This window comes from Hyla sarda, chromosome 4 (genome assembly GCF_029499605.1).
Source record: "Hyla sarda isolate aHylSar1 chromosome 4, aHylSar1.hap1, whole genome shotgun sequence".
Taxonomy (NCBI): domain Eukaryota; kingdom Metazoa; phylum Chordata; class Amphibia; order Anura; family Hylidae; genus Hyla; species Hyla sarda.
This window is the reverse complement of record NC_079192.1, coordinates 416,986,009-417,013,944: the sequence shown is the minus strand read 5'-3', so window position 1 is coordinate 417,013,944 and position 27,936 is coordinate 416,986,009. Positions and strand designations below refer to the sequence as shown.

General features: G+C 41.2%; 1 protein-coding gene across 1 annotated transcript in view; it reads left to right on the top strand.

Moving 5' to 3' along the window:
- Window positions 1–27,392, top strand: part of DCP1B (decapping mRNA 1B) — a 38,914-nt gene extending 11,522 nt beyond the window's left edge. Inside the window, exons 4-9 of the mRNA XM_056517898.1 lie at window positions 17,173–17,239; window positions 18,316–18,451; window positions 23,315–23,422; window positions 23,724–24,419; window positions 24,942–25,178; window positions 25,962–27,392. Of these exons, the coding sequence (XP_056373873.1) occupies window positions 17,173–17,239; window positions 18,316–18,451; window positions 23,315–23,422; window positions 23,724–24,419; window positions 24,942–25,178; window positions 25,962–26,042 (1,325 nt within the window). The 3' untranslated portion in view covers window positions 26,043–27,392. The remainder of the gene's footprint in view (window positions 1–17,172; window positions 17,240–18,315; window positions 18,452–23,314; window positions 23,423–23,723; window positions 24,420–24,941; window positions 25,179–25,961) is intronic.
- The last annotated feature ends 544 nt before the right edge of the window (window positions 27,393–27,936 follow it).

The following is a 27,936-nucleotide window of genomic DNA, read 5'->3' as shown; positions in this document are numbered from 1 at the left end:
GGTCACTGTGTACATACATTACATTACTTATCCTGTACTGATCCTGAGATATATCCTGTATTATACTCCAGAGCTGTACTCACTATTCTGCTGGTGAGGTCACTGTGTATATACATTACATTACTTATCCTGTACTGATCCTGAGTTATATCATGTATTATACCCCAGAGCTGTACTCACTATTCTGCTGGGGAGGTCACTGTGTACATACATTACATTATTTATCCTGTACTGATCCTGAGTTATATCCTGTATTATACTCCAGAGCTGCGCTCACTATTCTGCTGGTGAGGTCACTGTGTACATACATTACATTACTTATCCTGTACTGATCCTGAGTTATATCCTGTATTATACCCCAGAGCTGTACTCACTATTCTGCTGGTGAGGTCACTGTGTACATTACATTATTTATCCTGTACTGATCCTGAGTTATATCCTGTATTATACTCCAGAGCTGCGCTCACTATTCTGCTGGTGAGGTCACTGTGTACATACATTACATTACTTATCCTGTACTGATCCTGAGTTATATCCTGTATTATACCCCAGAGCTGCGCTCACTATTCTGCTGGTGAGGTCACTGTATACATACATTACTTATCCTGTACTGATCCTGAGTTATTTCCTGTATTATACTCCAGAGCTGTACTCACTATTCTGCTGGTGAGATCACTGTGTATATACATTACTTATCCTGTACTGATCCTGAGTGATATCCTGTATTATACCCCAGAGCTGTACTCACTATTCTGCTGGTGAGGTCACTGTGTACATACATTACATTACTTATCCTGTACTGATCCTGAGTTATATCCTGTATTATACCCCAGAGCTGTACTTACTATTCTGCTGGTGAGGTCACTGTGTACATACATTACATTACTTATCCTGTACTGATCCTGAGTTATATTCTGTATTATACTCCAGAGCTGTACTCACTATTCTGCTGGTGAGGTCACTGTGTACATACATTACATTACTTATCCTGTACTGATCCTGAGTTATATCCTGTATTATACTCCAGAGCTGTACTCACTATTCTGCTGGTAAGGTCACTGTGTACATACATTACATTACTTTTCCTGTACTGATCCTGAGTTATATCCTGTATTATACCCCAGAGCTGTACTCACTATTCTGCTGGTGAGGTCACTGTGTACATACATTACATTACTTATCCTGTACTGATCCTGAGTTATATCCTGTATTATACTCCAGAGCTGTACTCACTATTCTGCTGGTAATGTCACTGTGTACATACATTACATTACTTTTCCTGTACTGATCCTGAGTTATATCCTGTATTATACCCCAGAGCTGTACTCACTATTCTGCTGGTGAGGTCACTGTGTACATACATTACATTACTTATCCTGTACTGATCCTGAGTTATATCCTGTATTATACTCCAGAGCTGCACTCACTATTCTGCTGGTGAGGTCACTGTGCACATACATTACATTACTTATCCTGTACTGATCCTGAGTTATATCCTGTATTATACCCCAGAGCTGTACTCACTATTCTGCTGGTGAGGTCACTGTGTACATACATTACATTACTTATCCTGTACTGATCCTGAGTTATATCCTGTATTATACTCCAGAGCTGTACTCACTATTCTGCTGGTGAGGTCACTGTGTACATACATTACATTACTTATCCTGTACTGATCCTGAGTTATATCCTGTATTATACTCCAGAGCTGCACTCACTATTCTGCTGACCTTCTCTACAATCCTCCCTCTCTCCTGCAGTCACTTGCATTATGTGAGTTTTCTTCTGCAGTAGCTGCCGCCATCTTATCTTTTGGAGAGTTCTCTACATAATACACTACAACCTGCGGCTCCTTAGTGTCCTGACGGCTTTGTGCTGCAAGTTACACATTTTGCAGCAAAATTCTTGCACAACTCAGAAGTCGTATATAGTTCATAGAGGGTAAATGTATATAGTAGATATAAGGGGGATATGTGTAGATATGAGGGGGATATATGTATATAGTAGATATAAGGGGGATATATGTATATAGTAGATATAAGGGGGTATATGTATATAGTAGATATAAGGGGGTATATGTATATAGTAGATATAAGGGGGATATATGTATATAGTAGATATAAGGGGGATATATGTATATAGTAGATGGGGGTATGTATGGAGCACACAGGGATTATGTATATAGTAGATATAAGGGGTATATGTATATAGTAGATATAAGGGGGTATGTATGGAGCACACAGCCATAAATGTAATTAAGGTGATTATATATGATAAAGTTGGAGTGCCACCATCTGATTCCCTTATGAGCAGAGAGGCTGCTTCAGAATAGATCCTTATTATGGATTGTTTATTCGCTATTTAGTTCAAAAAGGTCTGATGGAAAGAATGAAATGTAGCTGCTGTTATTTGCACTGAATGGATGAATAAACAATCCATTATCGGAGTCCGGCCTCTCCACTTCTCTCTACGCCATCTTATCTTTTGGAAAGTGCACTACACGTTACACCTTAACCAGCAGCGCTATATTGTTGTACGATCTCCTGGCTGCTTTTTTCTGTGAGTTACATATTTTGCACCAAATTTCACACAGCTCAGTAGACCTATTTAATGCACACAGAAGCATACGTATAAAGCACACACAAGTACATCTGTATAGGGTACACACAGGAGCATACGTATAAAGCACACATAAGTACATCTGTATAGAGTACACACAGGAGCATAAGTATAGAGTAGATATAAGCACATCTGTATAGGGTACACACAGGAGCATAAGTATAGAGTAGATATAAGCACATCTGTATAGGGTACACACAGGAGCATACGTATAGAGTAGATATAAGCACATCTGTATACAGTACACACAGGAGCATACGTATAAAGCACACATAAGTACATCTGTATAGGGTACACACAGGAGCATACGTATAGAATATACATAAGTACATCTGTATAGGGTACACACAGGAGCATAAGTATAGAGTAGATATAAGCACATCTGTATAGGGTACACACAGGAGCATAAGTATAGAGTAGATATAAGCACATCTGTGTAGGGTACACACAGGAGCATAAGTATAGAGTAGATATAAGCACATCTGTATAGGGTACACACAGGAGCATACGTATAGAGTAGATATAAGCACATCTGTATACAGTACACACAGGAGCATACGTATAAAGCACACATAAGTACATCTGTATAGGGTACACACAGGAGCATACGTATAGAATATACATAAGTACATCTGTATAGGGTACACACAGGAGCATAAGTATAGAGTAGATATAAGCACATCTGTATAGGGTACACACAGGAGCATACGTATAGAGTAGATATAAGCACATCTGTATAGGGTACACACAGGAACATACGTATAGAGTAGATATAAGAACATCTGTATAGGGTACACACAGGAGCATACGTATAGTGTAGATATAACCACATCTGTATAGAGTACACACAGGAGCATACGTATAGAGTAGATATAAGCACATCTGTATAGGGTACACAGAGGAGCATAAGTATAGAGTAGATATAAGCACATCTGTATAGGGTACACACAGGAGCATACGTATAGAATATACATAAGTACATCTGTATAGGGTACACACAGAAGCATAAGTATAGAGTAGATATAAGCACATCTGTATAGAGTACACACAGGAGTATACGTATAGTGTACATATAAGCACATCTGTATAGGGTACACACAGGAACATACGTATAGAGTAGATATAAGAACATCTGTATAGGGTACACACAGGAGCATACGTATAGTGTAGATATAACCACATCTGTATAGAGTACACACAGGAGCATACGTATAGAGTAGATATAAGCACATCTGTATAGGGTACACACAGGAGCATAAGTATAGAGTAGATATAAGCACATCTGTATAGGGTACACACAGGAGCATAAGTATAGAGTAGATATAAGCACATCTGTATAGAGTACACACAGGAGCATAAGTATAGAGTAGATATAAGCACATCTGTATAGGGTACACACAGGAGTATACGTATAGAGTACATATAAGCACATCTGTATAGGGTACACACAGGAGTATACGTATAGAGTACATATAAGCACATCTGTATAGGGTACACACAGGAACATACGTATAGAGTAGATATAAGAACATCTGTATAGGGTACACACAGGAGCATACGTATAGTGTAGATATAACCACATCTGTATAGAGTACACACAGGAGCATACGTATAGAGTAGATATAAGCACATCTGTATAGGGTACACACAGGAGCATATGTATAGAGTAGATATAAGCACATCTGTATAGGGTACACACAGGAGCATATGTATAGAATATACATAAGCACATCTGTATAGAGTACACACAGGAGCATACGTATAGAGTAGATATAAGCACATCTGTATAGGGTACACACAGGAGCATATGTATAGAGTAGATATAAGCACATCTGTATAGGGTACACACAGGAGCATACGTATAGAATATACATAAGCACATCTGTATAGGGTACACACAGGAGCATACGTATAGAGTAGATATAAGCACATCTGTATAGAGTACACACAGGAGCATAAGTATAGAGTAGATATAAGCACATCTGTATAGGGTACACACAGGAGTATACGTATAGAGTACATATAAGCACATCTGTATAGGGTACACACAGGAGTATACGTATAGAGTACATATAAGCACATCTGTATAGGGTACACTCAGGAGTATACGTATAGAGTACATATAAGCACATCTGTATAGGGTACACACAGGAACATACGTATAGAGTAGATATAAGAACATCTGTATAGGGTACACACAGGAGCATAAGTATAGAGTAGATATAAGCACATCTGTATAGAGTACACACAGGAGTATACGTATAGAGTACATATAAGCACATCTGTATAGGGTACACACAGGAACATACGTATAGAGTAGATATAAGAACATCTGTATAGGGTACACACAGGAGCATACGTATAGTGTAGATATAACCACATCTGTATAGAGTACACACAGGAGCATACGTATAGAGTAGATATAAGCACATCTGTATAGGGTACACACAGGAGCATAAGTATAGAGTAGATATAAGCACATCTGTATAGAGTACACACAGGAGCATAAGTATAGAGTAGATATAAGCACATCTGTATAGGGTACACACAGGAGTATACGTATAGAGTACATATAAGCACATCTGTATAGGGTACACACAGGAGTATACGTATAGAGTACATATAAGCACATCTGTATAGGGTACACACAGGAACATACGTATAGAGTAGATATAAGCACATCTGTATAGGGTACACACAGGAGCATATGTATAGAGTAGATATAAGCACATCTGTATAGGGTACACACAGGAGCATATGTATAGAATATACATAAGCACATCTGTATACAGTACACACAGGAGCATACGTATAGAGTAGATATAAGCACATCTGTATAGGGTACACACAGGAGCATATGTATAGAGTAGATATAAGCACATCTGTATAGGGTACACACAGGAGCATACGTATAGAATATACATAAGCACATCTGTATAGGGTACACACAGGAGCATACGTATAGAGTAGATATAAGCACATCTGTATAGAGTACACACAGGAGCATAAGTATAGAGTAGATATAAGCACATCTGTATAGGGTACACACAGGAGTATACGTATAGAGTAGATATAAGCACATCTGTATAGGGTACACACAGGAGTATACGTATAGAGTACATATAAGCACATCTGTATAGGGTACACACAGGAGTATACGTATAGAGTACATATAAGCACATCTGTATAGGGTACACACAGGAACATACGTAGAGTAGATATAAGAACATCTGTATAGGGTACACACAGGAGCATACGTATAGTGTAGATATAACCACATCTGTATAGAGTACACACAGGAGCATACGTATAGAGTAGATATAAGCACATCTGTATAGGGTACACACAGGAGCATATGTATAGAGTAGATATAAGCACATCTGTATAGGGTACACACAGGAGCATATGTATAGAATATACATAAGCACATCTGTATACAGTACACACAGGAACATACGTATAGAGTAGATATAAGCACATCTGTATAGGGTACACACAGGAGTATACGTATAGAGTACATATAAGCACATCTGTATAGGGTACACACAGGAACATACGTATAGAGTAGATATAAGAACATCTGTATAGGGTACACACAGGAGCATACGTATAGTGTAGATATAACCACATCTGTATAGAGTACACACAGGAGCATACGTATAGAGTAGATATAAGCACATCTGTATAGGGTACACACAGGAGCATATGTATAGAGTAGATATAAGCACATCTGTATAGGGTACACACAGGAGCATATGTATAGAATATACATAAGCACATCTGTATACAGTACACACAGGAGCATACGTATAGAGTAGATATAAGCACATCTGTATAGGGTACACACAGGAGCATATGTATAGAGTAGATATAAGCACATCTATATAGGGTACACACAGGAGCATACGTATAGAATATACATAAGCACATCTGTATAGGGTACACACAGGAGCATACGTATAGAGTAGATATAAGCACATCTGTATAGAGTACACACAGGAGCATAAGTATAGAGTAGATATAAGCACATCTGTATAGGGTACACACAGGAGTATACGTATAGAGTACATATAAGCACATCTGTATAGGGTACACACAGGAGTATACGTATAGAGTACATATAAGCACATCTGTATAGGGTACACACAGGAGTATACGTATAGAGTACATATAAGCACATCTGTATAGGGTACACACAGGAACATACGTATAGAGTAGATATAAGAACATCTGTATAGGGTACACACAGGAGCATATGTATAGAATATACATAAGCACATCTGTATACAGTACACACAGGAACATACGTATAGAGTAGATATAAGCACATCTGTATAGGGTACACACAGGAGCATATGTATAGAGTAGATATAAGCACATCTGTATAGGGTACACACAGGAGCATATGTATAGAATATACATAAGCACATCTGTATACAGTACACACAGGAACATACGTATAGAGTAGATATAAGCACATCTGTATAGGGTACACACAGGAGCATATGTATAGAGTAAATATAAGCACATCTGTATAGGGTACACACAGGAGCATACGTATAGAATATACATAAGCACATCTGTATAGGGTACACACAGGAGCATACGTATAGAATATACATAAGCACATCTGTATAGGGTACACACAGGAGCATATGTATAGAGTAGATATAAGCACATCTGTATAGGGTACACACAGGAGCATATGTATAGAATATACATAAGCACATCTGTATACAGTACACACAGGAGCATACGTATAGAGTAGATATAAGCACATCTGTATAGGGTACACACAGGAGCATATGTATTGAGTAGATATAAGCACATCTGTATAGGGTACACACAGGAGCATACGTATAGAATATACATAAGCACATCTGTATAGGGTACACACAGGAGCATACGTATAGAATATACATAAGCACATCTGTATAGGGTACACACAGGAGCATATGTATAGAGTAGATATAAGCACATCTGTATAGGGTACACACAGGAGCATATGTATAGAATATACATAAGCACATCTGTATACAGTACACACAGGAGCATAAGTAGAGTAGATATAAGCACATCTGTATAGGGTACACACAGAAGCATACGTATAGAATATACATAAGCACTTCTGTATAGGGTACACACGAGCATACGTATAGAATATACATAAGCACATCTGTATAGGGTACACAAAGGAGCATATGTATATAGTAGATATAAGCACATCTGTATACAGTACACACAGGAGCATACGTATAGAGTAGATATAAGCACATCTGTATAGGGTACACACAGGAGCATACGTATAGAATATACATAAGCACTTCTGTATAGGGTACACACAGGAGCATACGTATAGAATATACATAAGCACATCTGTATAGGGTACACACAGGAGCACATGTATATAGTAGATATAAGCACATCTGTATACAGTACACACAGGAGCATACGTATAGAGTAGATATAAGCACATCTGTATTGGGTACGCACAGGAGCATACGTATAGAGTAGATATAAGCACATCTGTGTAGGGTACGCACAGGAGCATACGTATAGAGTAGATATAAGTACATCTGTATAAGGTACACACAGGAGCATACGTATAGAGTAGATATAAGCACATCTGTATAGGGTACGCACAGGAGCATACGTATAGAGTAGATATAAGCACATCTGTATAGGGTACACACAGGAGCATACGTATAGAGTAGATATAAGCACATCTGTATAGGGTACACACAGGAGTATACGTATAGAGTACATATAAGCACATCTGTATAGGGTACACACAGGAGTATACGTATAGAGTACATATAAGCACATCTGTATAGGGTACACACAGGAACATACATATAGAGTAGATATAAGAACATCTGTATAGGGTACACACAGGAGCATACGTATAGTGTAGATATAACCACATCTGTATAGAGTACACACAGGAGCATACGTATAGAGTAGATATAAGCACATCTGTATAGGGTACACACAGGAGCATATGTATAGAGTAGATATAAGCACATCTGTATAGGGTACACACAGGAGCATATGTATAGAATATACATAAGCACATCTGTATACAGTACACACAGGAGCATACGTATAGAGTAGATATAAGCACATCTGTATAGGGTACACACAGGAGCATATGTATAGAGTAGATATAAGCACATCTGTATAGGGTACACACAGGAGCATACGTATAGAATATACATAAGCACATCTGTATAGGGTACACACAGGAGCATACGTATAGAATATACATAAGCACATCTGTATAGGGTACACACAGGAGCATATGTATAGAGTAGATATAAGCACATCTGTATAGGGTACACACAGGAGCATATGTATAGAATATACATAAGCACATCTGTATACAGTACACACAGGAGCATACGTATAGAGTAGATATAAGCACATCTGTATATGGTACACACAGAAGCATATGTATTGAGTAGATATAAGCACATCTGTATAGGGTACACACAGGAGCATACGTATAGAATATACATAAGCACATCTGTATAGGGTACACACAGGAGCATACGTATAGAATATACATAAGCACATCTGTATAGGGTACACACAGGAGCATATGTATAGAGTAGATATAAGCACATCTGTATAGGGTACACACAGGAGCATATGTATAGAATATACATAAGCACATCTGTACACAGTACACACAGGAGCATAAGTAGAGTAGATATAAGCACATCTGTATAGGGTACACACAGAAGCATACGTATAGAATATACATAAGCACTTCTGTATAGGGTACACACAGGAGCATACGTATAGAATATACATAAGCACATCTGTATAGGGTACACAAAGGAGCATATGTATATAGTAGATATAAGCACATCTGTATACAGTACACACAGGAGCATACGTATAGAGTAGATATAAGCACATCTGTATAGGGTACACACAGGAGCATACGTATAGAATATACATAAGCACTTCTGTATAGGGTACACACAGGAGCATACGTATAGAATATACATAAGCACATCTGTATAGGGTACACACAGGAGCACATGTATATAGTAGATATAAGCACATCTGTATACAGTACACACAGGAGCATACGTATAGAGTAGATATAAGCACATCTGTATTGGGTACGCACAGGAGCATACGTATAGAGTAGATATAAGCACATCTGTATAGGGTACGCACAGGAGCATACGTATAGAGTAGATATAAGTACATCTGTATAAGGTACACACAGGAGCATACGTATAGAGTAGATATAAGCACATCTGTATAGGGTACGCACAGGAGCATACGTATAGAGTAGATATAAGCACATCTGTATAGAGTACGCACAGGAGCATACGTATAGAGTAGATATAAGCACATCTGTATAGGGTACGCACAGGAGCATACGTATAGAGTAGATATAAGCACATCTGTATAGGGTACGCACAGGAACATACGTATAGAGTAGATATAAGCACATCTGTATAAGGTACACACAGGAGCATACGTATAGAGTAGAAATAAGAACATCTGTATAGGGTACACACAGGAGCATACGTATAGAGTAGATATAAGCAAATCTGTATAGGGTACACACAGGAACATACGTATAGAGTAGATATAAGAACATCTGTATAGGGTACACACAGGAGCATACGTATAGTGTAGATATAACCACATCTGTATTGGGTACGCACAGGAGCATACGTATAGAATATACATAAGCACATCTGTATAGGGTACACACAGGAGCATACGTATAGAATATACATAAGCACATCTGTATAGGGTACACACAGGAGCATACGTATAGAGAAGATATAAGCACATCTGTATAAGGTACACACAGGAGCATACGTAAAGAATAGAAATAAGCACATCTGTATACAGTACACACAGGAGCATACGTATAGAGTAGATATCAGCACATCTGTATTGGGTACGCACAGGAGCATACGTCCAGAGTAGATGTAAGCACATCTGTATAGGGTACACGCAGGAGCATACGTATAGTGTAGATATAAGCACATCTGTATAGGGTACACACAGGAGCATACGTGTAGATATAAGCACATCTGTATAGAGTACACACAGGAGCATACGTATAGAGTAGATATAAGCACATCTGTATAGGGTACACGCAGGAGCATACGTATAGTGTAGATATAAGCACATCTGTATAGGGTACACACAGGAGCATACGTGTAGATATAAGCACATCTGTATAGAGTACACACAGGAGCATACGTATAAAGTAGATATAAGCACATCTGTATAGGGTACACACAGGAGCATACGTATAGAATATACATAAGCACATCTGTATAGGGTACACACAGGAGCATATGTATATAGTAGATATAAGCACATCTGTATACAGTACACACAGGAGCATACGTATAGAGTAGATATAAGCACATCTGTATTGGGTACGCACAGGAGCATACGTATAGAGTAGATATAAGCACATCTGTATAGGGTACACGCAGGAGCATACGTATAGTGTAGATATAAGCACATCTGTATAGGGTACACACAGGAGCATACGTGTAGATATAAGCACATCTGTATAGAGTACACACAGGAGCATACGTATAGAGTAGATATAAGCACATTTGTATAGAGTACACGCAGGAGCATACGTATAGAGTAGATATAGGCACATCTGTATAGGGTGCACACAGGAGCATACGTATAGAGTAGATATAAGCACATTTGTATAGAGTACACGCAGGAGCATACGTATAGAGTAGATATAGGCACATCTGTATAGGGTGCACACAGGAGCATACGTATAGAGTAGATATAAGCACATCTATATAGAGTACACACAGGAGCATACGTACAGAGTAGATATAAGCACATCTGTATAGGGTACACACAGGAGCATACGTATAGAGTAGATATCAGCACACCTTTATAGAGTACACACAGGAACATATGTATAGAGTAGATATAAGCACATCTGTATAGAGTACACACAGGAGCATACGTATAGTGTAGATATAAGCACATCTGTATACAGTACACACAGGAGCATACGTATAGAGTAGATATAAGCACATTTGTATAGAGTACACACAGGAGCATACGTATAGAGTAGATATAAGCACATCTGTATAGGGTACACACAGGAGCATACGTATAGAGTAGATATCAGCACATCTGCATAGGGTACACACAGGAGCATACGTATAGAGTAGATATAAGAACATCTGTATAGGGTACACACAGGAGCATACGTATAGTGTAGATATAACCACGTCTGTATAGAGTACACACAGGAGCATACGTATAGAGTAGATATAAGCACATCTGTATTGGGTACGCACAGGAGCATACATATAGAGTAGATATAAGCACATCTGTATATAGTACACACAGAAGCATACGTATAGAGTAGATATAAGCACATCTGTATAGGGTACACACAGGAGCATACGTATAGAATATACATAAGCACATCTGTATAGGGTACACACAGGAGCATACCTATAGAATATACATAAGCACATCTGTATAGGGTACACACAGGAGCATACGTGTAGATATAAGCACATCTGTATAGAGTACACACAGGAGCATACGTATAGAGTAGATATAAGCACATCTGTATTGGGTACGCACAGGAGCATACGTGTAGATATAAGCACATCTGTATAGAGTACACACAGGAGCATACGTATAGAGTAGATATAAGCACATCTGTATTGGGTACGCACAGGAGCATACATATAGAGTAGATATAGGCACATCTGTATAGGGTACACGCAGGAGCATACGTATAGTGTAGATATAAGCACATCTGTATAGGGTACACACAGGAGCATACGTATAGAGTAGATAGAAGCACATCTGTATAGGGTACACACAGGAGCATACGTATAGAGTAGATATAGGCACATCTGTATAGGGTGCACACAGGAGCATACGTATAGAGTAGATATAAGCACATCTATATAGAGTACACACAGGAGCATACATACAGAGTAGATATAAGCACATCTGTATAGGGTACACACAGGAGCATACGTATAGAGTAGATATCAGCACACCTTTATAGAGTACACAGGAACATATGTATAGAGTAGATATAAGCACATCTGTATAGAGTACACACAGGAGCATATGTATAGTGTAGATATCAGCACATCTGTATACAGTACACACAGGAGCATACGTATAGAGTAGATATCAGCACATCTGTATAGTGTACACACAGGAGCATACGTATAGAGAAGATATAAGCACATCTGTATAGGGTACACACAGGAGCATACGTATAGAATAGATAGAAGCACATCTGTATAGGGTACACACAGGAGCATACGTATAGAGTAGATATCAGCACATCTGTATAGCGTACACACAGGAGCATACGTATAGAGTAGATATAAGCACATCTGTATAGGGTACACACAGGAGCATACGTATAGTGTAGATATACGCACATCTGTAAAGGGTACACACAGGAGCATACGTATGAAGTAGATATAAGCACATCTGTATACAGTACACACAGGAGCATACGTATGGAGTAGATATAAGCACATCTGTATATAGTACACACAGAAGCATTCGTATAGAGCACACAGAAGCATTCGTATAGAGCACACAGAAGCATTCGTATAGAGCACACATAAGCACATCTGTATACAGTACACACAGGAGCATACGTATAGAATATATATAAGCACATCCGTATAGGGTACACACACAAGCATACGTATAGAGTAGATATTAGCACATCTGTATACAGCACACACAGGAGCATACGTATAGAGTAGATATTAGCACATCTGTATACAGCACACACAGGAGCATACGTATAGAGTAGATATTAGCACATCTGTATAGAGTATACGTATGCTCCTGTGTGTAGAGTAGATATAAGCAGATAGGTATAGGGTACACATAAGTCAGTATACAGAACACAAACGCATCAGTATATAGTAGATATAAGCAGATTTGTATATAGTACACATATGCGCATACGTATATAGTAGATATAAGCAGATACGTATTGAGGTACACATAAGCCCATAATACATTAATAACCCCCAGGGGCGGAGGCTTCCTACCTCCAGGAGGGACATGGACGTACTCCAGCTCCGTCTCAGTCACCACGTTCCCCCTCCAGAACACGCTGGGTCGGGGCGCCATGTCCTTTGGCATTGGCCGGTAAGAGGCCGTAGCCTGACGTATGAAGGAATGGAACATCTCGCCGTCTGCGGAGGTTGTACAGGTGGTGCGGGATTCAGTGCAGCGCGCCCGGACCCTCCATACTGGAGAAATGTGAAGCCCGCAGACTCCTTGTCCCTAATCCCCCCGACACTTGTGGCTTCCTCCCGCCTCCGCTCCCGGCCGCTCTTACTGATTGGGACCTGCACGGAGATTGGTTTTCGTCCGGCTGTCATTGAGCCTCTTCATACAGTCAAGAGGGGCTCTGCGTCCCGTCACCGACACCGCGCATCCTGATATGTGGCTTCATGGTGGAGAGGGGGCAACTGATAGCTGCAGCGGGTGATAGCTGGGGCCAGAGGAGGAAGGGGCACCACTCAGCTGGTCTGGGGACCATAGGCCGGCATTACATTGTAGTGTTACATAGGACTGCAATAACATCTACAGTCATGGCCGTAAATGTTGTCCCCCCTGAAATGTTTCTATAAAATGAAGTATTTCTCACAGGTAAGGATTGCAGTAACACAGGTTTATTCCCTTTGTGTGTGTATATATATATATATATATATATATATATAGATCTCCTCTCCTCTGTATATATATATATAGATCTCCTCTCCTCTGTATATATATATATATATATATATATATATATATATATATAGAGATCTCCTCTCCTCTGTATATATATATATAGATCTCCTCTGTATATATATATATATATATATATATAGATCTCCTCTCCTCTGTGTGTATATATATATATATATATATATATATATATATATATATATATATAGATCTCCTCTCCTCTGTGTATATATATATATATATATATATATATATATATATATAGATCTCCTCTCCTCTGTGTATATATATATATATATATATATATATATATATATATATAGATCTCCTCTCCTCTGTGTGTATATATATATATATATATATATATATATATATATAGATCTCCTCTCCTTTGTGTGTATATATATATATATATATATATATATATATATAGATCTCCTCTCCTCTGTGTATATATATATATAGATCTCCTCTCCTCTGTATATATATATATAGATCTCCTCTCCTCTGTATATATATATATATTGCAGTAACACAGGTTTTGCTATACACATGTTTATTCCCTTTGTGTATATATATATATATAGATCTCCTCTCCTCTGTGTATATATATATATAGATCTCCTCTCCTCTGTATATATATATATATATACTGCAGTAACACAGGTTTTGCTATACACATGTTTATTCCCTTTGTGTATATATATATATATATATATATATATATATATATATATATATATATATAGATCGATCTCCTCTCCTCTGTATATATATATATAGATCTCCTCTCCTCTGTATATATATATATAGATCTCCTCTCCTCTGTATATATATATATATATATTGCAGTAACACAGGTTTTGCTATACACAGGTTTATTCCCTTTGTGTATATATATATATATATAGATCTCCTCTCCTCTGTATATATATATATATATATATTGCAGTAACACAGGTTTTCCTATACACATGTTTATTCCCTTTGTGTGTATATATATAGTTCTCCTCTCCTCTGTATATATATATATATATATATATATATATATATATATAGATCTCCTCTCCTCTGTATATATATATATATATATAGATCTCCTCTCCTCTGTATATATATATATATATATAGATCTCCTCTCCTCTGTATATATATATATAGATCTCCTCTCCTCTGTATATATATATATAGATCTCCTCTCCTCTGTATATATATATATTGCAGTAACACAGGTTTTGCTATACACACGTTTATTCCCTTTGTCTGTATTGGAACAAAACCAAAAAAGGAGGAAAAAAAGCAAATTGGACATAATGTCACCAAACTCCAAAAATGGTCCGGACACAATTATTATTAAGATTGTTTCCAGCATGTGATGTTCCTTTATACTCACCTGGGGCAAGTAACAGGTGTAAGCAATATAAAAATCACACCTGAAAGCAGATAAAAAGGAGAGAAGTTCAGGAGGACCCGGCTATGGAGGAGACCCAGGAGGACCCGGCTATGGAGGAGACCCAGGAGGACCCCGCTATGGAGGAGACCCAGGAGGACCCCACTATGGAGGAGACCCAGGAGGACCCCACAATGGAGGAGACCCAGGAGGACCCCACTATGGAGGAGACCCAGGAGGACCCCACTATGGAGGAGACCCAGGAGGACCCCACTATGGAGGAGACCCAGGAGGACCCCACTATGGAGGAGACCCAGGAGGACCCCGCTATGGAGGAGACCCAGGAGGACCCCGCTATGGAGGAGACCCAGGAGGACCCCGCTATGGAGGAGACCCAGGAGGACCCCACTATGGAGGAGATACAGGAAGACCCCACTATGGAGGAGACACAGGAAGACCCCACTATGGAGTAGATACAGGAAGACCCCGCTATGGAGGAGACCCAGGAGGACCCCACTCTGGAGGAGATACAGGAGGACCCCACTATGGAGGAGACCCAGGAGGACCCCACTATGGAGGAGACCCAGGAGGACCCCACTGTGGAGGAGACCCAGGAGGACCCCACTATGGAGGAGACCCAGGAGGACCCCACTGTGGAGGAGACCCAGGAGGACCCCACTATGGAGGAGACCCAGGAGGACCCCACTATGGAGGAGACCCAGGAGGACCCCACTATGGAGGAGACCCAGGAGGACCCCACTATGGAGGAGACCCAGGAGGACCCCACTATGGAGGAGACCCAGGAGGACCCCACTATGGAGGAGACCCAGGAGGACCCCACTATGGAGGAGACCCAGGAGGACCCCACTATGGAGGAGACCCAGGAGGACCCCACTCTGGAGGAGACCCAGGAGGACCCCACTATGGAGGAGACTCAGGAGGACGCCACTATGGAGGAGACCCAGGAGGACCCCACTGCTGACACAGAGACATAAAAAACAAGACTACATTTTACAACATTATTGAAGTTATGTTGCACAATAAACACAGTCTGCTCTGCTACATCAGTATACAGCACCACTGCAGGAGGTGTTTACAGAAGCCGTCACTTATTCCGTGTAGTTTTCTCACTCGTTATCTGAGTGTAAATGGAATCGGTGCCCACTCTGAGTGTGGCAGAGATGGAGCAGGGAAGGTTTGGCACCAGATCGATGGAAAAAACCATCAGACATCTGAAGAATTACACAGTGTACGAGGCCTGATAGCATGTGACACCGCTTACTGAACATTGCCTGGCTGCTGACCAGGGTTCAGGAGAGACTAGGAGGGTACTCTGAGACTTGTAGTTCTGGGGCCTGACCTTGCTGATCGCTCTTCTCTCTTTCATTTTCTTGCAGTTCTTATCTATGGAATCTGGTTCTACAATCAAGAAGAATGCCAAAGACTCGCCGATCTCATGAAAAAGTAAGAGCGTACATCTGGGATTGATTACTAGTGGCTGAATCGGCACATGAGGCCACCTGCTGGAGGCATAGAGTACTACAGTAAAATACAAAAGTACAGAAAATACTTTTAAAATATAAAAGTACAGGGGTACTCCGGTGGAAAACTTTTTTTTTTTTTAATCAACTGGCTCCAGAAAGTTAAAGAGATTTGTAAATTACTTCTATTAAAAATCTTAATCCTTCCAGTACTAATTAGCTGCTGAATACTACAGAGTAAATTCTTCTCTTTTTAGAACACAGAGCTCTCTGCTGACATCACGAGCACAGTGCTCTCTGCTGACATCTCTGTCCATTTTAGGAACTGTCCAGAGCAGCATATATGTTTTCTATGGGGATTTTCACCTACTCTGGACAGTTCCTAAAATGGACAGAGATGTCAGCAGAGAGCACTGTGCTCATGATGTCAGCAGAGAGCTCTGTGTTCCAAAAATAAAATAATTTCCTCCGTAGTATTCAGCAGCTAATAAGTACTGGAAGGTTTAAGATTTTCTAATAGAAGTAATTTACAAATCTGTTTAACTTTCTGGCACCAGTTAATTATAAGAAAAAAAAAAGTTTTCCACCCGAGTACCCCTAGCAGTGTTTCCCAACTAGGATGCCTCCAGCTGTTGCAAAACTACAACTCCCAGCATGCCCTGATACAGCCTGTGGCTCAGCAGCTGCCCCAAACGAAAACCACAACTCCCAGCATGTTGGACTATATAGTAGTAGATAGTATGGGTCAGTGTTTCCAAACCAGGGGTGCCTCCAGCTGTTGCAAAACTACAACTCCCAGCATGCCCGGACAGCCAACGGCTGTCCGGGCATGCTGGGAGTTGTAGTTTTGCAACAGCTGGAGGCACCCTGGTTGGGAAACACTGGCTTACAGTATACAGTGGATCTAGAGTGGCAAATCCTGAGATAGAATGGAGATTTTGAACCCCTTTATTCTTAGCTGTCATTTAGGGGTACAGCTCCTGGGGACCGCGAAGGGCCTGCGGGGGGGGGGGGGGGGATACATCATTCCAATATGTAATCATTTTTACTGTTCTGCAGTTTAACCCAACAGGAACAGCTGAAGGCTCAGCAGCAGTCGTCCAATGTCGGGGTCTCTCCCATGAACCTCCACTCGGATGGGAAGGAAGTCGACATCCTTCAGATGCTCAACAAGGCCAAGGATGAGTACACGAAGGTGAGTGATGCTTACAGGCGCTTAGGGAGGGGCGCAAACATGGCCTCCAATGGTCCTTACGCTTCAGTAAGTCATATCTAAGATGAGAGCATTTATATAAGGCAGTGGTTCCCAACCAGGGTGCCTACAGCTGTTGCAAAACTACAACTCCCAGCATGCCCGGACAGCCTAGAGCACTAAGAGAGGGGAAAACCCCAGTGAAGAAAACCTCTAGGGAAACCATGGCTGGAGGATTGTCATTTTCTTGGGGTTAGAGCAGTGTTTCCCAACAGGGTGCCTCCAGCTGTTGCAAAACTACAAGTTCCAGCATGCCCGGACAGCCTCCAGCCATTAGGAGAGGGGGAAAACCCCTAGTGGAGGAAACCTCTAGGGCAATGGTCTACAAACTGAAGCCCTTCAGATGTTGCAAAACTACTACCAGCCAGCGGCTGTCCGGGCATGCTGGGAGTTGTAGTTTTGCAACATCCGGAGGGCCTCAGTTTAGAGACCACTGCCTAGGGAAACCATGGCTGAAGGATTGTCCTTTCCTTGGGCTTAGAGCAGTGTTTCCTAACCAAGGTGGACTACAACCAGAACTACATTTCCCAGTATGCCTGGACAGCTTTTGACTGTTCAGGCATGCTTGGAGTTGTAGTTTTGCAACAGCTGGAGGCACCCTGGTTGGGAAACACTCCTCTAAACCCAAGGGAAGGAAAATCCTTTGTCCATGGTTTCCCTAGAGGTTTCCTCCACTGGGGTTTCCCCCCCTCTTCTAAGTGCTGGAGACTGTCCGGGCATGCTGGGAGTTGTAGTTTTGCAACAGCTGGAGGCACCCTGGTTGGGAAACACTCCTCTAAACCCAAGGGAAGGAAAATCCTTCGTCCATGGTTTCCCTACAGGTTTCCTTCACTGGGGGTTTTCCCCTTTAAGTGCTGGAGGCTGTCCGGGCATGTTGGGAGTTGTAGTTTTACAACAGCTGGAGGCACCCTGGTTGGGAAACACTGCTATTAGGCCTGAATTAGGCTTGTTCTGAATAGGTTGGAGGAGTTCTTTAAGATTTAATATTTCTTGCTCTCCGGGAAATGTTTTTTCTTTTGCTTATATAATGCAGTATAGGGTATTATTAAAGAATAACTTAGAGGTAATTGTGTATGGCTTGTGTTTTACCTCATGTGGCAATCATGTGGGTTTTCAGCCATATTGATTGCAATTCATCACTGAAATGATTTCCTAATGCTGCCTACATTTATTAAAATAACACAATTTCTGATGTTTTGGGGAAAATCACAGAAAAAACAAAACAAAACTGAAAATTACAAGTGCAATATGTAACTGTGTTTAACTACTATATAGCCTGATCCCATATAGATAGCAGCAGTATACAGATAGAGCTGGAGGAGTATAACTGCTATATATCCTGATCCCATATAGATAGAGCTGGAGGAGAGGGGTATAACTAGTATATATCCTGATCCCATAGAGATAGGAGCAGTATACAGATAGAGCTGGAGGGGAGGAGTAGAACTACTATATATACTGATCCCATAGAGATAGAGCTGGAGGAGAGGGGTATAACTAGTATATATCCTGATCCCATAGAGATAGCAGCAGCAGTATACAGATAAAGCTGGAGGGGAGGAGTAGAACTACTATATATCCTGATCCCATAGAGATAGCAGCAGTATACAGATACAGCTGGAGGAGTATAACTGCTATATAACCTGATCCCATATAGATAGAGCTCGAGGGGAGGAGTATAACTAGTATATACCCTGATCCCATAGAGATAGCAGCAGTATACAGATAGAGCTGGAGGGGAGGAGTAGAACTACTGTATATCCTGATCCCATAGAAATAGCAGCAGTATACAGATAGAGCTGTGGGGGAGGTGTATACTACTATATATCCTGTTCCCATAGAGATAGCAGCAGTATACAGATAGCGCTGGAGGGGAGGTGTATAACTACTATATATCCTGATCCCATAGAGATAGCAGCAGTATACAGATAAAGCTGGAGGGGAGGTGTATACTACTATATATCCTGTTCCCATAGAGATAGCAGCAGTATACAGACAGCACTCAAGGGTAGGTGTACAACTAAAATACAGAAACATGTGCAGCTCATAGACCACATTCCGAGGATATATTTGGTTATTTGCTGAAACCCAACGGCCAGAAAGAATATATAATAAAAAGAATGTATAACTACTATATATCCTGATCCCATAGAGATAGAGCTGGAAGGGAGGAGTATAACTACTATATATCCTGATCCCATAGAGATAGCAGCAGTATACAGATAGAGCTGGAGGGGAGGTGTATAACTACTATATATATCCTGATCCCATAGAGATAGAGCTGGAAGGGAGGAGTATAACTACTATATATCCTGATCCCATAGAGATAGCAGCAGTATACAGATAGAGCTGGAGGGAAGGAGTATAACTACTATATATCCTGATCCCATAGAGATAGAGCTGGAAGGGAGGAGTATAACTACTATATCCTGATCCCATAGAGATAGCAGCAGTATACAGATAGAGCTGGAGGGGAGGTGTATAACTACTATATATCCTGATCCCATAGAGATAGCAGCAGTATACAGATAGAGCTGGAGAAGAGGTGTATAACTACTATACATCCTGATCCCATAGAGATAGCAGCAGTATACAGATAGAGCTGGAGGGGAGGTGTATAACTACTATATATCCTGATCCCATAGAGATAGCAGCAGTATACAGATAGAGCTGGAGGGGAGGTGTATAACTACTATATATATCCTGATCCCATAGAGATAGCAGCAGTATACAGATAGAGCTGGAGGGAAGGAGTATAACTACTATATATACTGATCCCATAGTGATAGCAGCTGTATACAGATAGAGCTGGAGGGAAGGAGTATAACTACTATATATACTGATCCCATAGAGATAGAGCTGGAAGGGAGGAGTATAACTACTATATATCCTGATCCCATAGAGATAGCAGCAGTATACAGATAGAGCTGGAGGGGAGGTGTATAACTACTATATATCCTGATCCCATAGAGATAGAGCTGGAAGGGAGGAGTATAACTACTATATATCCTGATCCCATAGAGATAGCAGCAGTATACAGATAGAGCTGGAGGGGAGGTGTATAACTACTATATATCCTGATCCCATAGAGATAGCAGCAGTATACAGATAGAGCTGGAGAAGAGGTGTATAACTACTATACATCCTGATCCCATAGAGATAGCAGCAGTATACAGATAGAGCTGGAGGGGAGGTGTATAACTACTATATATCCTGATCCCATAGAGATAGCAGCAGTATACAGATAGAGCTGGAGGGGAGGTGTATAACTACTATATATATCCTGATCCCATAGAGATAGCAGCAGTATACAGATAGAGCTGGAGGGAAGGAGTATAACTACTATATATACTGATCCCATAGTGATAGCAGCAGTATACAGATAGAGCTGGAGGGAAGGAGTATAACTACTATATATACTGATCCCATAGAGATGGCAGCAGTATACAGAGAGCTGTGGGGGAGGTGTATAACTACTATATATCCTGATCCTATAGAGATAGAGCTGTGGGGGAGGTGTATAACTACTATACATCCTGATCCCATAGAGATAGCAGCAGTATACAGATAGAGCTGGAGGGGAGGAGTATAACTACTATATATATATACTGATCCCATAGAGAGAGAGCTGGAGGGGAGGTGTATAACTACTATATATCCTGATCCCATAGAGATAGCAGCAGTATACAGATAGAGCTGGAGGGGAGATGTATAACTACTATATATCCTGATCCCATATAGATAGAGCTCGAGGGGAGGTGTATAACTACTATATATCCTGTTCCCATAGAGATAGCAGCAGTATACAGATAGAGCTGGAGGGGAGGTGTATAACTACTATATATATACTGATCCTATAGAGATAGCAGCAGTATACAGATAGAGCTGGAGGGGAGGAGTATAACTACTATATATATATATATATATACTGATCCCATAGAGAGAGAGCTGGAGGGGAGGAGTATAACTAGTATATACCCTGATCCCATAGAGATAGCAGCAGTATACAGATAGAGCTGGAGGGGAGGAGTATAACTACTATATATATACTGATCCCATAGAGATAGAGCTGGAGGGGAGGTGTATAACTACTATATATCCTGTTCCCATAGAGATAGCAGCAGTATACAGATAGAGCTGGAGGGGAGGTGTATAACTACTATATATATACTGATCCTATAGAGATAGCAGCAGTATACAGATAGAGCTGGAGGGGAGGAGTATAACTACTATATATACCGGTATACTGATCCCATAGAGATAGAGCTGGAGGGGAGGTGTATAACAACTATATATCCTGATCCTATAGAGATAGCAGCAGTATACAGATAGAGCTGGAGGGGAGGAGTATAACTACTATATATCCTTATCCCATAGAGATAGCAGCAGTATACAGATAGTGCTGGAGGGGAGGAGTATAACTACTATACATCCTAATCCCATAGAGATAGCAGCAGTATACAGATAGAGAAGGAGGGGAGGTGTATAACTACTATACATCCTGATCCCATAGAGATAGCAGCAGTATACAGATACGGGGGTCTGGGAGCTGTCAGGAGGGATTTGATAGGTGATGTCATTCGGTAGTTCACAGGAAGTCATGTGACCAGGACTGACCACTTCCTTTGACACATTAAATACTATGAGTTTCTGTGGGTCAGACTGGTGATCATGTGACCCAGTTACAGCAATGAAACGCATGGATGTAGCTGTGCTGGAATAAAACAGATGGTGCTGTGGGACTAGTGATAAGTGTTCATATCATCTCTCTCTCTTGATGCCGCTTATCTCTGTTCCTTGTTACAGTGTAAACCATGTTCGGAGCCCAAGTTGATGAGCAGCTCCTCAGCCATCCACACCAACCCCAACCTCATCAAACCCATTGCAGTGAAGCCCAGCGACACCGCCCCTCAGGTAACAACCAGGCATCAGGTGACATCTTTTCCTATACTCTAGTCAGGTTTATCCCAACCAGGGTGCCTCCAGCTGTTGCAAATCTACAACTCCCAGCATGCCCGGACAGCCTTCGGCTGTCCGGGCATGCTGGGAGTTGTAGATTTGCAACAGCTGGAGGCACCCTGGTTGGGAAAACGCTGCTCTAGTCACCTCCAGAGCTGCATTCACAATTCTGTTAACCCTCAAGATGCTGCCATTGCTTGTGGTGAATTCTGGGAGTTGTATTTTTTTTTGCTCACTAATTCTTCCCTAATCACAGTTTCCAGACCCCGAGCCCCAGCATTTATCCCTCACCACCCTCTTCGGAAAGATGGAAAAGAACCCAGCGGAAAGTTCGGATCAGAAAGACTCCCCCTCCGCGCGCCAGACAGTGGTCCGCTCCTTATCCTACGAGGAGCCGACGCGTTTCGCAGACGGCTGTGACAAGCAGCTGTGCCCGGCCATCCAGAAGCTTCTGCATCCCGTCGCTGAGGTCCCGGAAACCCAGCATTGTCACAATGGCGTGCACATGCCGCCCGGAGACGTCTTCAGTAGCCTCTTTTTACCGCTGGAAGACTCCGCCCCCTCATCTGGACAGGACCACGTTTGTGGGGGCGACTTCATTCTCCATAAGCTGCATGCAGGTCCGCATTCCTTTGTGGATCGGGCACCCCCGGCCATTTCTCAGTGTGCATCAGGGAAAGCAATGGGGAGCGCCCCTCTTAATTACTATGGCGCGTCTCTGCCCAATCAAAGGACTCCGGCACCCGTAGCCCCCGCACCTCTCGCTCCACAATCGTCCTCTGGAGCCATTTCCCCTCAAGAATTCCTTAAAAAATTGACTCTTGTGCATCAGGAGCAACAACTGCAGATGAACCCCAAACCTGCGCTGGCCGCCAAATTCCCAGTCATAACCCAGGGCGCCCCGAAACCAGCATGGGCAGAGAAACTGGGGGAGACCAATCCGCTGCTTCAGGTAATGACCACTAGGGGCGGTTTTGAACAGCTTTAAAGGGGTATTCCAGGAAAAAACTTTTTTTATATATATCAACTGGCTTCAGAAAGTTAAACAGATTTGTAAATTACTTCTATTAAAAAATCTTAATCCTTTCAGTACTTATGAGTAACTTTCTGGAGCCAGTTGAGATTATTTATATATATATATATATATATATATATATATATATATATATATATATATATATATATAAAGTTTTTTCCTGGAATACCCCTTTAATGTCACAGTCTTGGTGGGTGATCCAGGAATAGAAAAACAGAACAAATTTCTTCCAAAAAAGAGCGCCACCTCTATCCTCAGGTTGGTGTGGTACTGCAGCTTAGTTCTGTTGACGTTAATGGAACCAAGTTGTAATACCACATACAACATGAGGACAGGAGTGGTGCTGTTTTGTGAAGAAATTAGCTCTTTTTTTCTATTCCTGAATAGCCCCTTTTATTTGGTGTCTTTACATTATGTATATGTGTGCGCCCCCTTCAGGTGATATCACCCCAGAAAATCCCGGCCACGGTGTCGCCGTCGCTGCTCCTGTCTCCTGCAGTGTTCACGCAGTCCTGTGTAAGCGAGCCCAAAAACGCTTCTCTTCCCACTAAAGAACCGGCGGCATCTACTACGGCCAACCTGCTTCTCCCGCTGTCGCTGCAGGATCCCCCCAGTAACCAGAGCAGCGTCCTCACCAAGAGTCAGCTCCAAGGGACCTTGTTATACCTCATCCAGGTAAGACAGCATGACACCAACATCTAACTCGGGGATAGGCAGAGGTTACCAGAGCATGATGGGAATTGTAGCTTTGTAACAGCAGTGTGACTGACTTGGCTTCCTCTAGGGGGCGATCTGTGGATGTTGTTTTATCCCATTATACCCCCATATTGTACTATTGCATCATGGTGGCTTAAAAACATTGGGCACAGGACCAGAGCTCGCCTCAAAGCCAATGAGTAATGGCTGTTATCAGCAGCCAGGACTCGCCACTAATGACGGACATCAGTGATCACACCGATGTTCAGCATTAACTCTTTAGATCCCCCGCAAGTCGATCGATCACAGGATTTAAAAGCTGTAAAATATTGGTGCCGCTCCTTAAGAGGGGCTGATCCAGACCTCCACAGTGCGATCGCTGGATCCCGATCAGCTGAGTTGATGCCTAGAATAATTAGTTTTATTTTCCTACATATTCCAAAAAACATGTAATTAAAATGTATCTAAGTCTCACCTGCCCTAAAATGGTATCAATAAAATAAAAACTACGATTACCCCGCATCATTTTTTTTTAAAGGATCAGAATGGCGATGCAATATAATTTTTTATTATGATTATTAAATTGTATTATCATATATTTTTTATAATTATATTTATATATATATATATATATATATATTATATTATTATTTTCTATTTAATTTTTTATCTAGATTATTATATATATTATTAATAATAGTAAAACATAAGAAACATCTAACATGTATTTTTATAACCAATCCCATCTTCTTCCCTTCACAGAACGACGAGAACTTTTTGAACACTATCTATGAAGCGTACAGCTCTGTCCTGAACAGAGGGGGCGCCAGCAGGAAGTTCTGAGATGATCTGCACACTTACTTTATTTAAGTCTCATATCTTTTTCTTTTCTTTTCCTCTTTTAGTGAGGTTTGTGGGATTCGCTCTTGACGTCTTTTTAATTCCTTCTAGATAAGTGTACCCCTCCGACCGATGTCTTCTCCAGTTCCCAGGGCATGCTGGGAGTTGTAGTTTTGCAACAAACGGAGAGCCACAGGTTGTGGAACACTTGATTTTTAATGACTTAGCAGGGTATATTTTTAGTGCTATCTTTTTAGCTGTAGATATTGTTTTTTGTTTTTTTTGTTTTTTAAATCATCGTAGAGAATTGTATATTTTTCTTGCAAATCCAGAAGTGTAAATTTGTTTATTTTATGGATTTTGGAGCAATATTCTGCAGAGATTCCAAAGAAATCTATTTTGACGATGGCCACTAGATGGCGCCAAGTGAATAGGATTGCTATACATACAATAGAACAGTGGTCTCCAAACTGGGGACCTTAAGCGGTTGCAAAACTTCAACTCCCAGCATGCCCGGACAGCGAATGGCTGTCCGGTCATGCTGGGAGTTGTAGTTTTGCAACAGCTGGAGGTCTACACTTTGGAGACCACTGCAATCTAAGCTATACAGTGAGGATTTTTATACGGAGGTTATTGAGATATACAGTATATTATGTAAATCTTTAAGGGTCTATTCCACACGTACAGTATTCTGCGCAGATTTGATGCGCAGGATTTCAAGCTGTGTTCAGTTTACATTGAAATCTGCAGCAGAAAATCCTGCGCATCAAATCTGCGTAGAATACTGAATAGACCATAAAGGGGTATTCTAAGACTTTAATATTGATGGAAGCGGTCCGACTCCCAGCAGATCGATGGGACTGCTGTTACCTGGCAGAGTGCGACACATTTTACAGTGGCTGTGACAGGTACAGCAGCTCAGTCCTATTTGTTTGAATGGGTACTGGGCTGTAGTTTACTGCACTACCAGGCACAGCCACTACAAAATGTGTGGCACTGTTTCTGGTAACCAATGAAGAGGCCTAACAATGCTAACCAGAGCGCAACACCCCCTTTAGTTAGCTGACTAGTGGGGCTTGCGGGTGTCAGACCCCATCCTAAGGATAGGCCATCACTATTTAATTTCCAGAAAACTCATTTTAAGGGGGTCTCTATGCTCGGCTGACTGTAGAACAGATGAATTCCATCTGTTGTTCCCGGTTATCAGCCATTTTTGTCTGACTGTAGACAGTTTCAGTGGGGTCCTGACCTAAATATTTTTGGTTATGAATATGGTGTAAGCTGCTGTGCAGAAATTATATGGAATTTCATTTTCCAAGAAGCTATTTTTAATAAACGTCCCTATTCTTTGGCCTTGTATATTGGATTTGTATTTATTAATTCTCAATGTTCTCCAGGTTTTCTTTATGTATTTCCTAAAATGATCAAGATTCCTTCTAAATAAGGCAGTGGTCCTGTAGTTTAATTCATCCTGGGCTTCCTGGTTCACGTACTAAAAAAAAACAGGCAGGTAGGTTGAGGACGGGTAAGTAACTCCCCTTTATCTGCCCTTGTCAAATATTAAAAGGAAATATTATATAAAATATACTATTAACCAAAATGATAAACCTGTCCTATTTGTGGACATTCACTTTCCGGGCCGTCTCCTTCCCTTTCCCCTGGGCCGTCTCCTTCCCTTTCCCCTGGGCCGTCTCCTTCCCTTTCCCCTGGGCCGTCTCCTTCCCTTTCCCCTGGGCCGTCTCCTTCCCTTTCCCCTGGGCCGTCTCCTTCCCTTTCCCCTGGGCCGTCTCCTTCCCTTTCCCCTGGGCCGTCTCCTTCCCTTTCCCCTGGGCCGTCTCCTTCCCTTTCCCCTGGGCCGTCTCCTTCCCTTTCCCCTGGGCCGTCTCCTTCCCTTTCC